The 12,552-nt window shown below is 42.8% G+C and overlaps 1 protein-coding gene and 1 pseudogene across 4 annotated transcripts in view; one reads left to right on the plus strand and one right to left on the minus strand.

The window, feature by feature from the left end:
* Window positions 1-223: 223 nt before the first annotated feature.
* Window positions 224-380, minus strand: LOC120100493 (small nucleolar RNA U3; annotated as a pseudogene).
* Window positions 381-4,024: 3,644 nt separating this feature from the next.
* Tnks2 (tankyrase 2) overlaps window positions 4,025-12,552 on the plus strand; it is a 53,198-nt gene continuing 44,670 nt past the window's right edge. For 3 of the 4 annotated variants that reach the window (XM_039080634.2, XM_039080633.2, XM_063265190.1), the window contains exons 1-2: window positions 4,025-4,537; window positions 11,848-12,072. In XM_039080634.2, the coding sequence (XP_038936562.1) occupies window positions 4,339-4,537; window positions 11,848-12,072 (424 nt within the window). In that variant the 5' untranslated portion in view covers window positions 4,025-4,338. The remainder of the gene's footprint in view (window positions 4,538-11,847; window positions 12,073-12,552) is intronic. The other variant, NM_001107607.2, reaches the window with a different exon arrangement.

Here is a 12,552-nt window from a genome sequence, read left to right on the forward strand (position 1 = left end):
GGCTTACAGTTTCAGAGGTTTGGTCCATTTTCATCATGGTGGACAGCATGACAGCATGCAGGCAGACGTGCTAAAGAATCACTCTACATCTGGATCCACAGGAAGATGGAAAAGAGGACACCAGGCCAGTTATGGGCTTTTGAAACCTCAAAGCCCACTCCCAGTGACACTCTTCCTTCATCAAGGTCACATCTACTCCAATAACGTCAGACCTCCTAACTCTTCAGGTAGTGCCACTCTCTGATGATGAAGCATTCAAACATATGAGCCTATTGGGGCTATTCTTACTCAAACCACCACATTGTCTCTACAGCTTTTACACAGTCAGAGAAACTTCTCTAGTAACAAACTATAGAAATGACCCCTGAAAGTGTAGTATTCTCTATAGCTTTTATATGTTTGGGGGAAGGGAGGAGCCTAGTGAATCTAATCAGTTTCAGACACTTCCTGAAGATAACCAGTTGTATGTCCTGAGCTTCCTGAGCTTAAGGAGGTTTCCTAAAGGATGGAATGTTTTATATCCTGCATCTTGAGGAGCATCCTTCCAAGATGGGATGTTTTATTTCTGAGGAAATTGCTACACAACAGCTACTTCTGTTATTTCTAACTGCTGATAGCCAGGACGACTATAAAAGTCATACAAGGTGAGCTACAGTCCAAGCTGACTGGGATCCTTTTTTTTTTCTTTTTTCTTTTTTTCGGAGCGGGGGACCGAACCCAGGGCCTTGCACTTGCTAGGCAAGCGCTCTACCACTGAGCTAAATCCCCAACCCCCTGATTGGGATCCTTAAACAACAAAGAAGCTTCAATATGCTAAAGAATCTTGATGTGCATGTAGTGAAAAGATCATGTGAGGTACAGTGAGGAGGTAGCCATCTATATCCAAGGAAAAGGGTTTTGAGGAAACCGAAATAAACCAACCAACATCTTGATCTAACTTTTAAAAAAGGGGGGGATTTAAACCATCTATTTTGTGGTTCTTTACTAAGGCAGCTCTGTGTACAAATACAAGTGAACCTGTTTTCTCTTTGTCAACTGGCTTATCTTACTTACATTATGTCCTCAGAAATCACCTACATCGGGGCCCATGATCAGATTCCTTTTTTCTGAAGGTTGAATGTTATTCCATGATATGCATTTATCACATTCATAGTTATAGTCATGGAACAGTTGTGTAGATTTTTGTCTGTATGCAGGTGAGGGCAGGCACAAGATAAGGCAAGGCCTGTGGTTGGGCAGTGAAAAAGTAGGGTGGGCACAGAGTTTTGGAGAGAGGAGAGGGAGAAGAGAAAGAAGAACCAAATTGGAGGAGGAGAAAGATGACCCAGACCTGTGTGACCTTAAAGGGCCACAGGTAGCTATGAATATTTCATAAGGGATGGATTTTTATAAGACAATTTGTTTTATCTAGGTGGACAGTTTTTAATCAATATTAATTGGCTCTGAGTTTATTGTGTGGATGCTTTGTGGAGTGAGAATTTACTGATAGAAATCTGATTGATATATTACAAGCTTATTGAGTTTTGATTTTTACAGGTCACTTGGAGTTGTGACTGTAACCACAGGGGGCAGATGCTGGGACTGTGAACAGAGTTCACAGCAGAGTTGCAAGAGGGTGGCTGCTGCTGGGGCCAGAGAATAGCCAGCAGCAGTGTAGGATGGAGATTTGGAGTTTGAAATGCTTTGCTGATTGAGATGAAAATACCCCACAGATGCCATGTGGCCCACGGTGCCAGCAGTAGTGTGGGTTGGTGTAATTTTTTTTTTTAATATTTACCTCTACACAGTTGGATTGTTTATTTCTCTTTGCTTTTGTGAGAATGATATTATGAACATAATTGTAGAATGGCTTAAGATCCTGGTTTCAAATTGTTTCTCTGTGTGTATATATACAGATATACATATATACAGTGTATATATAGATAGATAAGATGGTAGGTTTATCTTGGATTTTTTTTTTTTTTTTTTGAGCTGAGGACTGAACCCAGGGCCTTGCGCTTGCTAGGCAAGCGCTCTAAATCCCCAACCCCTATCTCGGATTTTTTAATTAATTAATTTTTAATTAATTTTATGTTGGGTGTTTTGTCCTTACCATGTTTGTACCTGGTGAGGGCGACAGATACCAGGACTGGAACTATATGACTGTCCTTGTGGTTGCTGGGAATTGAACTCAGGTCCTAAGAGGAGTAGATAGTGCTCTTAACCACTGGGCAATCTCTCCAGTCCCGATATATTTAGTTTTGTGAGAAACTACCAAATGTTTCCTATGATAAATACACAATTTATGATCCCATCAAGAATACAAAATGATTCAAATTTGTGCTGTCTCACCAACATTTATTGTTTGCTGTTTGCTTTAGAATAGCCATCCTAATGTGGTTTTTAACTGCATTTCTCTAGTAATCATGGGTTTGTTTTTTTTTTAAGTTAGAGTTAGGGAGATGGATCAGTGAGCAAATTTTTGCTGTATGATATTGTTTAGATAGACATATTGGAAGGAAATATATAAGCAGCAATCACTAAATAAAAAAATAATAAAAATTGGAAATATATTTAGCAAGTTGATGAAATGAAAAATGAGACAATCATATTAGTAATGTTCTAAACCTTAGCTATGTTCACGAATAGTTATTTATAAATATACATCAATTTAAATTTACACCAAGTAGTCTAAGAACATAGTAAACATGTAAGAATGTTCATTTACTAAAATGCTCAAAGAGTCCCTGCTTTTCTCCCACAGAAGTGAGTCAACACTCCCTAACAAAAACTGGATTTCCTGAAAAACAGGTTAAGTCAATTCACAGGGGAAATGGCTTGTCAGAGTGCCAAAAGCCAGCGCTTGCTTTTTCTTGAAAGCAAAATCTCTATATTCTTTTCTTTCGGGTTCCTGAAACAAGATCAAACACAAAGATGTACTACTACCTTAAACAATGTTAGCATTCCTCCTAGGCTCCGCCCAACAGTTACCTGGCAACAGCCAGGTTAGCAAGGCAGTTTGGCCCCTTCTCTCTCTCTGACTCTTCTCTCCCTGACCCCTTTCTCCCTCTCTCTCCTTTCCCCCCCGCCCCCGCCTCTCTCCACGTGTTCCTGGCCTTTTCTCTTTCTCCCTCTCTCTATGTCCTTCTCTGCCTCTACTCCCTTCTCTACTCCCCTTCCCATGCCCTAAATAAACTATTCTACACTATACCCGTTGTATGGCTGTACTTCAGGGAAAAGGGATGCCTCAACGTGTGCCCGCCGAGACACCCCTCCCATTTCACCATACCTGGCTCTCCAAAACACGTCTTTGGCTTTATATAAAGCACAGCAAACGCGAAAATGAATTGTGCGTTGTATTCTTTGATCACTGGGAGAAAAAAAAATTCAGAAAACTTTCTTGATGTGCATGCTCAGTGTACTAGCACCTGGGCCACATCCGGTACAATACTGATTTATGTATAGATCTTCTAGTCAGCATTGAGTTAATAATTTACTATGGGAAATGTAGCTAATCAGTATCACCCCACCCCCCAATTGTTGCTTTAGAATTGAGATTAACTTTCTTGATTTTATCTTGGGGCCGTTTATCCAAACTTCTCAGTTTAAGAGTAACGGATTCACTTCTGAGAAGAGGCTTATAAGAAAAACAAAACCAGATGCAGAGGGTTAAGGGAAGAGACACTGTTTAAGAAAGCTGGAGGGGGAGAGAATCTCCCAGGGGAAGGTATGGAAACAAAAAATACAGAAATTTTCCACGCTAAAACTTGCAAAAGAAAACGCATAACCAGAACAAAACTTCCAAAGATTCCAGTGTATGAGCAGTGAAACTCATCTTGGGAAGTCTAGGCTTTAAGAAAAAGAGAAGGCAGCAAGCACTCTCGTTTTCAGCAGAGGCTCGGTAAAGATGGCGGTGGGCCGAAGCCCCCTTCTTTTACTACAACCAAAGCCTCTCGCTGCACATTTCCCACAAACCCCTCCGCGCGGCCCCGCTTGCCCAGACTGGCCCGGCCGGAGTGCAGCCACTGCGCACGCGCGAGCCGACGTCACGCGCGCTCCCAGGACCCGACAGAGCTGGCAGGAGTGGTCTCCGCAGCTTCCGCCGTCGCGTCGCTTCGGGGCTCGGCGAGTGGGTTCGCGCTGCCTCCGCTGCGGTGGGGCAGCCGGGGCTCACGGAGCCGAGCGTGGGGCGCGCGGCGACGCGGCCATGGGACTGCGCCGGCTCTGGTGACAGCGGGGAGCGGAGCGGCCCGGGCCCTGAGCGCGTCTCCTGCGGGGGGCCTCGCCCTCCTGCTCGCGGGGCCGGGGCTCCTGCTGCCTTTGCTGGCTTTGCTGCTGGCGGCGGCGGCGGCCCGGATCATGTCTGGCCGCCGCTGCGCCGGCGGGGGCGCGGCCTGCTCGAGCGCGGTGGCGGAGGCCGTAGAGCCGTCCGCCCGCGAACTGTTCGAGGCTTGCCGCAACGGGGACGTAGAGCGAGTGAAGAGGCTGGTGACGCCCGAGAAGGTGAACAGCCGCGACACGGCGGGCAGGAAGTCCACCCCGCTCCACTTCGCCGCAGGTAAACGCGGGCCCCCGGTCGCCTCCCGCACGCCTCACCTGCAGGCTCGGGCTTGCAGGCCGCGCGGTACTGCCCTGTCTCCGACCTTTCCCCAGGACTCTCACCCTGACCACCCGCTCTCCTCTCTCCGGGCTCGTGATTAGGGTGGGGTGAGCGTGCTCTCGGGAAGTTGTTTTTGAGGTTATGGGGTTTTTGTTTTGTTTGTTTGCTTGTGTGCTGCAAGGGGGGGAGCTTTGTTTTGTTTTACTGTATCAACAATACCTGCACCGACTTCCGGTCTTGCTACCCTGAAGGGCCTCTGCACACAAGAAAGGTTTAGTAGATCTTGTGATTTGAAAGAGTTAATTATCTCAAAAATTGACCTGCCTTTGCAAGTTACATCGAAACTCTTAGTAATCCCTTAAGTTCTAGTGGCCATCGTACACTGAAATTTTAATTTAGGAGTTATTTTATTGGCTATTGGCTCATTAGAGTTAATTGGATTAGGTTTCTGGAGAGACTAAGACCGGAAATAGGCAGGTTTGGGAGACCTGAGATCTACTTAGGCAGAGTGTATGTGGGTGGCCTCTGCCACACTCCCGCACAATTTGAGATGGAAAGTAAGGTGAGAGACAAGATAGGACAAGCACTTGAGCTTGGATCTAGGATTTTGAGACTCATTTTGAGTCATCCTGAGATTTATTTTAGAATAATTAACTACTGGGTTCTCTTTATGATACCTGAGTGTTAAAGGTGGTTTGTTGAGTTATTTGAAACAGCGGAGAACCAGCTTATTGATTATTCATCCTAAGGACGGTTTGTAACTTTTTCAACCTCATAGTCAAAAAAAGGTCTTCATAGCTTGGTAACATTTGGTACAGAGTGCATCAGGACTGTTTAGCAGTTCTTTGTAAAGGGAACATTTTAGTTTCTTGTTTTCCTTTGGGGCAGGAATGGTGGACAAGAGAACATGAAGAAATAATTTTTTTTTTATTGTTTACAGACATTGATTTTACAGTTCTGCCAATGAAGGTCTGTTTGCTTTGACCTGTCGCTATTTCAAAATGTATGTGCTGTCAGGAATCATGCTTCCTTAATTGATTGCCAATTTGGGAGCAAGGGAAAAGTTTGGGAAAACCACAGTTGGGCAGACTAGAAACAGCCTGTGGGCACTGAGAAGTGAGAGCCCGAAGCCAAATCTCTGTTAGCAGTGTTGCCTTTCTTCAACTAATTTGAATAGTCTTACTTGACTATTTAGCCAACCTACTTGGCAACTGGTCACAACCAACTGCCAGATAATCCAAAGGGGTAATGTTACTTAGATTCTGTTCTCTTGATAAAAATAGCCAAGGTCGATCTTAGTTGCCACCTTTCAAGAATTTGATGTATTAGTGAGTTCATGTCTGAAAATAGTATTTTGAGGTGAAGGTTTATGGTGTGACCTTGTTGCTCCCACACCATCCCACCCACAGCTCTGCCCCAGCCTGCCCCTCCCCCACCCGCTGGCACAGATGGAATCTAAGACCTTGCACATGCTGGACAAGTGTTTTACCACTGAATGAGGTAGATTAGACCCTGCTCCTGCCTCAACATATCAAGGAATATTTCACGTGTATTTTATATTGTTTGTCCAGATTGAAATGGGAATTTAAATATCATGGAGACCAATTCACCACTCAGAATTCACTTATATTGCCAGTTATAGGTTATAAAATTTAGAAATTAAGGTGTAAAAAGGAAATCATATAATAATTACTAAAGTAGCTAAGGAGATGGCTCGGTGGATAAAGTGCTTGCTTGTCTTGCACAGAAGGACCTGAGTTCAGATCCCTGTCACCCACGTAACAAGGCAGCAGTATTGATGCACACCTGTACTCCCAGCCCTAGGAGGTGGGAACAGAAGAATCCTTGGGGCTTACTTGCTAAGGCCATGAGCCCCAGGGTCAGTGCAATGACCCTGTCCAAAAAATAAGATGGAGGAGAGCCATAGATGAAAATGCTCGACCTGCCACCCATGCCCACGCACACATACGTGGATATACCTAACCTCCTTTACACAGAGAATAATAAATCAATCACTAAAGAATTAATATGAAGTCACAGTTTTAAAGTCCTGCATGAGAAAACAAGGAGCTTAAAAAAAGATGGCTTTGTGTATAATACATTCAAATTATTAGATTAATGAGGCACTAATTAATTCTCTCTTTTTTTTTTTTTTTTTTTTGGTTCTTTTTTGGTTCTTTTTTTCGGAGCTGGGGACAGAACCCAGGGCCTTGCGCTTCCTAGGTAAGCGCTCTACCACTGAGCTAAATCCCCAGCCCCTTAATTCTCCTTTCTTTTGCTGGGTATGGAACCCAGAGCCTTGGCTCTACTAAACACACATGCAACCGCTGAGCTACGTTCTGTCAGACCTTTTTATTTTTAAGTAGATATGCCCACCAGCATTTTCTTTGTGGGTTACCATTTGTGTTCGTGTAAGCATACTTGTGGATCCTGGTCTTTAGGTGATGGTATTTGATAATTGCCTGACCAAGTAGTATTTGTGTTTATATTTTATAGGGTTAGAAAAGCAAATCCATTTCTTTAAAGAAAAAAAAAATATTAAAATAGCCAGTTAACATTTGGAGGTTTGAGGAAGGAAAGCATGCTTTGTCAGTAGGAATAAGATGTGTTCATGCTACAGAAAATGGTCAAGGGCTTTGTATTTCCACCCCTGCCAAAAAAACAAAAAAACCCATAATTTAATCAGTTGTCAATCCTTAAGGGGATTAAGTTCCATTTGTGATAAAGATAATTACACAAACAGGTATTTTTCTTCTGTTAGCTGCCTTTTCTTATTAGACTAGGTTATATATTCAGATAGTTATGATCATTAAGAAATCATTTCTAAGGAACCAACTACACAGAAAAGATTTCCTATTCCATCTCTTCTTTTCCTGCCCCGAACTACACAGATACAGGGTATAAATTAATTCTTTTCTTTTTTACCAAGCTCTTCTTTTGGTGAGAATTGGCCTTTAGGTCATCATCTTTACTGCCTTGTTACCAGTGAAGAAATAGGAATGTTCTTCTAAAAGGGCATGTTTTAAAAGATGTTACAATGAAGAGGGATACTGAACTAATTTTTCCTTAGTCTGATTCTTTTACTTTCCAGTTTAGAAAGTGTTTCCTCCAGGTGTGTGGGTACTAAAAGATCACAGAAGAGCAGTAGTAGAAGAAAGTACCCATAAAGCCAGCAGGTAATGGTAAGAGAAGGCTAGACCTCATAGCAGTAAGAGAAGGCTAGACCTCATAGCAGTAAATTCACTGTCTCCTTGAAAATTTCCTTCTTGGCTACTTAGTACCATTTTTAGTTTTCATTCTTAGCCTTCTTTCTTACACGGTGGTATATTAAGCAAACATCAACAAACTATTAAGCATCTCATCCTCTGAAGGACTCGGGGAAACAAACAATAAACCAAGATATTCACAGTCCTCGTCCCCTGTAGAATTGGTAGCCAAGAGCTGGGTTTGGTAGTCCATGTTGGTAATCAGCCCTAGGAGGCTAGGTAGGAAGAGATTGAATTTAATGCTAGTCAGACATTGAGACACTATACAGAGTAGGGGATGAGTCGACCATATATTAGTTTACACATTTTAGTAAACACCAGAGCACTGCTGTGAAGAGCAGAGACACAGTCCCTCTCCTATGGCGCGTTCATCTTAGCAGAGGGAAAGACAGTATAGCAGAATATCAGTGTTCTCTAACGAGCTTCATTAACGTTTATGTCTGCCTTCATAGCTAGTACTCCAGAATAGCTGTCTCCAGCTTGGACCAGTTTACTGAGTTTAGGATCCACGGAACCTACTACTTACTGGGCATATGTCCCATGAGCACTTACCATTAAGCATTTTCAGAACCAAATCTTACCTGTTGTTTCAGCTAGAGTTATTACTGTGATGAAACTCCATGACCAAAAGCAATTTGGGAAGGAAAGGGTTTATTTTGTTTATACTTCCACACCACAGTTGATTACTGAAGAAAATTGGGACAGAAATTCAAACCACAGGAATCTGGAGGCAGGTACTGAGGAGTGTGCTTACTGGCTTGCTCAGCTTGCTTTGTTATCACACCCAGGACCTTGAGCTCAGGCAAGTGGCACTGCTTCTAGTGGGCTGGGCCGTCCCACGTCAACCACGGAGAATCTGCCCTACGAGTACCATAGCCTCTTACTGAGGCAATTCCTCAGTTGAAATTCCCTCCTTTCAGATGATTCTAGCTTTTCTCAAGGTGACAAAACAACAGCAAACCAACTAGCTGGCATACCCCACAAACCCTGTTTCAGGCTGTGTCTCAGATCAGAGTAGCCGGTGGGATCTATTGCCTTTCTTGTCTTTCTCTCTTTAGTTATTTACAGTGTTGTGTGCAATAGTAAAAAGATTGGGTGGAACTAGTTAAACTTTCATATTCCAGTAAAAAGTGTGTTTACTAATGGTGGGTAATTTCTAAGATATTAATAGATTTTTAAATAATAGAAAAAAGGGGAATATGCTAATAGCATCTATTAAAAATAATGGTGGGATATAAGTGAAGATATGTGCAAAAGCAATAATCACAAGCATGTATGGGAGACTGGGAAGGGATGGGAGGAGAGCCCGTGGTGTGTGAGTGTGACCTAGCTGAACCGCTTACCTTGCCTGACTTTGGGCACTCAGCTCGTGTCATGTGACTGGGACAGCAGCTATGGCAAGTCTTAGCTCTCTCCTGTCTCTGCAGTCTTTCCATTACACACCACCAAAGTGATCGTTCTGAACAAACCTTCAGTGCTCATGCTATGCTATAGCAGTATTGTTCAGACTTTCTCATGTGCTCACATATACAATATATTCTTTTGAGTTTATGATAGAGAAAGCTACTGAGTGCCAGCCATGTGCCAACCATTGCGAATTTGTCAGTAACTTGCATAAAGTTACTAGACTCACAGATAATATTTCACTGACATCTGCTGTCTGAAAAACACACGTTTGTAGGACAGAATCTAAACACTAACTTGTGTTCTTTTTCAAACTGCCCTCTGATTGCTTAGGTAGTATTAGGTAGTATGTATGTATCCTGACTGTCATGAAGGATTTGCTCTTTTGTCTCTAAAAACAGCTACTCTTGGTTTCTTCATGCACAACAGTGTGTTTTCAAGTTGTGTCCTTGTTGAGAGGGAGAATCTAGCTACAAAGGAAAGACTGAGATTGTAGCTTAGTTGGTAAGAGTGTTTACCTAACATTTAGAAAGCTCTAGGTTTGATTTCCACAAACAAACAGAGCATGGTGGTGCATTTGGAAGGAATAAGAGGATCAGAAGCTTAAGGTCATATTTGGTTACATAGCAAAGTCAAGGGTAAACTGGGCTATGAAAACCCAAAGGGGAGACTAGGGAGATAAGATGGCTCAGTGGTAGAAGCCCCTGCTGGGCAAACATGAGAGAACCAAAGTTTTAATCCCAGTATGCAAGGTTAAAAAGAGAACAGGCCAATCAGAAAAGACATACATTGTGTGCACTCACTGATAAGTGGATATTAGCCCAAAAGCTCAGTTTTCCCAACATACAATCCACAGACCACGTGAAGCTCAAGAAGGACGACCAACATGCTTCAGTCCTTCTTAGAAGGAGGAACAAAAATATTCATAGGAGATATGGAGACAAAGTTTGGAGCAGAGACTGAAGGAATGGCCATTCAGAGCCTGCCCCACCTGGGGATCCAGTCCATATACATATAGCCACCAAACCCAGACAATATTGCTGATGCCAAGAAGTACATGCAGACAGGAGCCTGATATAGTTGTCTCCTGAGAGGCTCTGGCAGAGCATGACAAATACAGAGGCAGATACCCGCAGCCAACCATTGAACTGAGAATGGGGTCCCCATTGGAGAAGTTAAAGAAAGGATTGAAGGAGCTTGCAACCCCATAAGAACAATACCAACCAACCAGAGCTCCCAAGGCCTAAACCACTACCCAAAGTCTACACAGGATAGACCCATGGCTCCAGCTGCATATGTGACAGAGGATGGCCTTGTTGGGCACCAACGGGAGGAGAAGCCCTTGGTCCTGCCAAGCCTCGACCCCCCCCCCCCAATGTAAGGGAATGTCAGGGTGGGGAGGTAGGAAGGAGTGAATGAATGGATGGGGGAATACTCTCATAGAAGAAGGGGGAGGGAGGATGGGATAGGGAGTTTATGGACGGCAAACCGGGAAAGGGGATAACATTTGAAATGTAAATAAAAAAATCAATAAAAAAGAGAAAACAGGCAGGCAGGGATATAAAGAGGAGTGGCAGAGCAGGACATTCAGTGTCCTGAACTCCATGTACGGCGTGTGTGTGTTCTTGCATACATGCATGCATAGTGGGGTGCACATGTGTGTTTGATTGTGTGCTCATGCTCAAGTGTGTATGAGGGAGGGTGGGCATGCTCAAGAAGACACACGTGGTATTCATTTTCCCCACCAAAAAATACTGGAAAACTCTACCTTCTTCTTCCACACACACTCCTGGCACCCCAATAAACAGCTAACCTCCTCGGTACTGTTTCCTATCAGCCTGAAAAGACTATACAATTCGTTTTATTATCTACATCCAGCTTAAAAGGACTACATTCAGACTTGATAATCCTGAGAATATTATGGAGAAATTTTAGAGGAAGGGTAGTTGAGGTTTTTCTCCCTGTCTTGACACACACACACACACTTTAACATATGTTCCAAATCCTTTCATTTCACAAATACTTTTTAAAGGTATTGAGTATTAATAGTATGAGGATGATAAGAAATACAGAATAATTGTTACCAGACCTTTTTGCTTCATTTGGTTGGGGGGCAGTTTGAGCATTCTAGTACCTATCTAAAGAAGGACCCCTACCTAGAAAGAGGTTTTTGTTAATCGTGTTTTCTTGCTGGAGCAGAGAAAGGGGCTCTACAAGACTTAAGTCTGTCACTGTTTTATTAAATATTCATTTGCATGCTTGTTACATACATGAAGTGTCTGAAAATGTGTGCACATTAAATATGCATAACTTGGTATTTACAATTAGAATATCATATGGTTTGGAGTCATTTGGGGTTTGAGGTTTTGGCCTCCTTTGGAAGTTTCTCTGATGTTAGTAGCAGCAGCAACTAAGAACGTAAGACAGGTGTGGCCCCTACTTAGAGGGAGAGAGACCTTTGGCTGAAACATTAAGATTAGTTGTATATACTTCAGGTCACCTTTTCAACAGTTCTTAAATTGTTAAACTTGTTGTTTCCCGTTCTAAAGCATTTTAGCATGGCTTGTCATTTTTCTTGGTAAATTTGTTTTCTTTTAGGTTTTGGTCGGAAGGATGTAGTTGAGTATCTGCTTCAGAATGGTGCAAATGTGCAAGCCCGTGATGACGGAGGTCTTATTCCTCTTCATAACGCATGCTCTTTTGGTCATGCTGAAGTAGTCAATCTTCTTTTGCAACATGGTGCAGACCCAAATGCCCGGGATAATTGGAATTATACTCCTCTCCATGAAGCTGCAATTAAAGGAAAAATTGATGTTTGCATTGGTAAGCCTTTATTTCTTTTTCAGAATTTTCTAGAAATTCACTTAAACCTGTTTATGATTTATTCTAAACTTTTCTCTAGCCCTCAGTCTAACCATTTTATTGGGTATCTGTTTTTAAAATCTAAAAATTCTGAAATGGGGGTGGAAATCATTGTCTAGATGCCTGTGTTCTCTTGAGAGATAAGATGCATAAAGTAGCAAATAAAGGCAGCATGAAATAGAAATTACCCTTATCAAAGAGCGGGGATGACAATGGGGGTAGGGTAGGTAACAGGTCAGCGGTGGACTGCTGCCCAGCACATGAGGGACCGAGGGTTCAGTCACCACTGCACAAAAAATGTTTGTTCCCATGTGCAGACAGGAATGGAGGAATTCCTGATAGAGTTGCCTGTTTTCCACCAGCTCCTTATTGATAGATAGAAGTCTTGGCATATTTTTATATACAGGTAACAGCAGAATATGCTAACATGAGGCTCCTTTC

Source organism: Rattus norvegicus, chromosome 1 (assembly GCF_036323735.1).
Source record: "Rattus norvegicus strain BN/NHsdMcwi chromosome 1, GRCr8, whole genome shotgun sequence".
Classification (NCBI taxonomy): domain Eukaryota; kingdom Metazoa; phylum Chordata; class Mammalia; order Rodentia; family Muridae; genus Rattus; species Rattus norvegicus.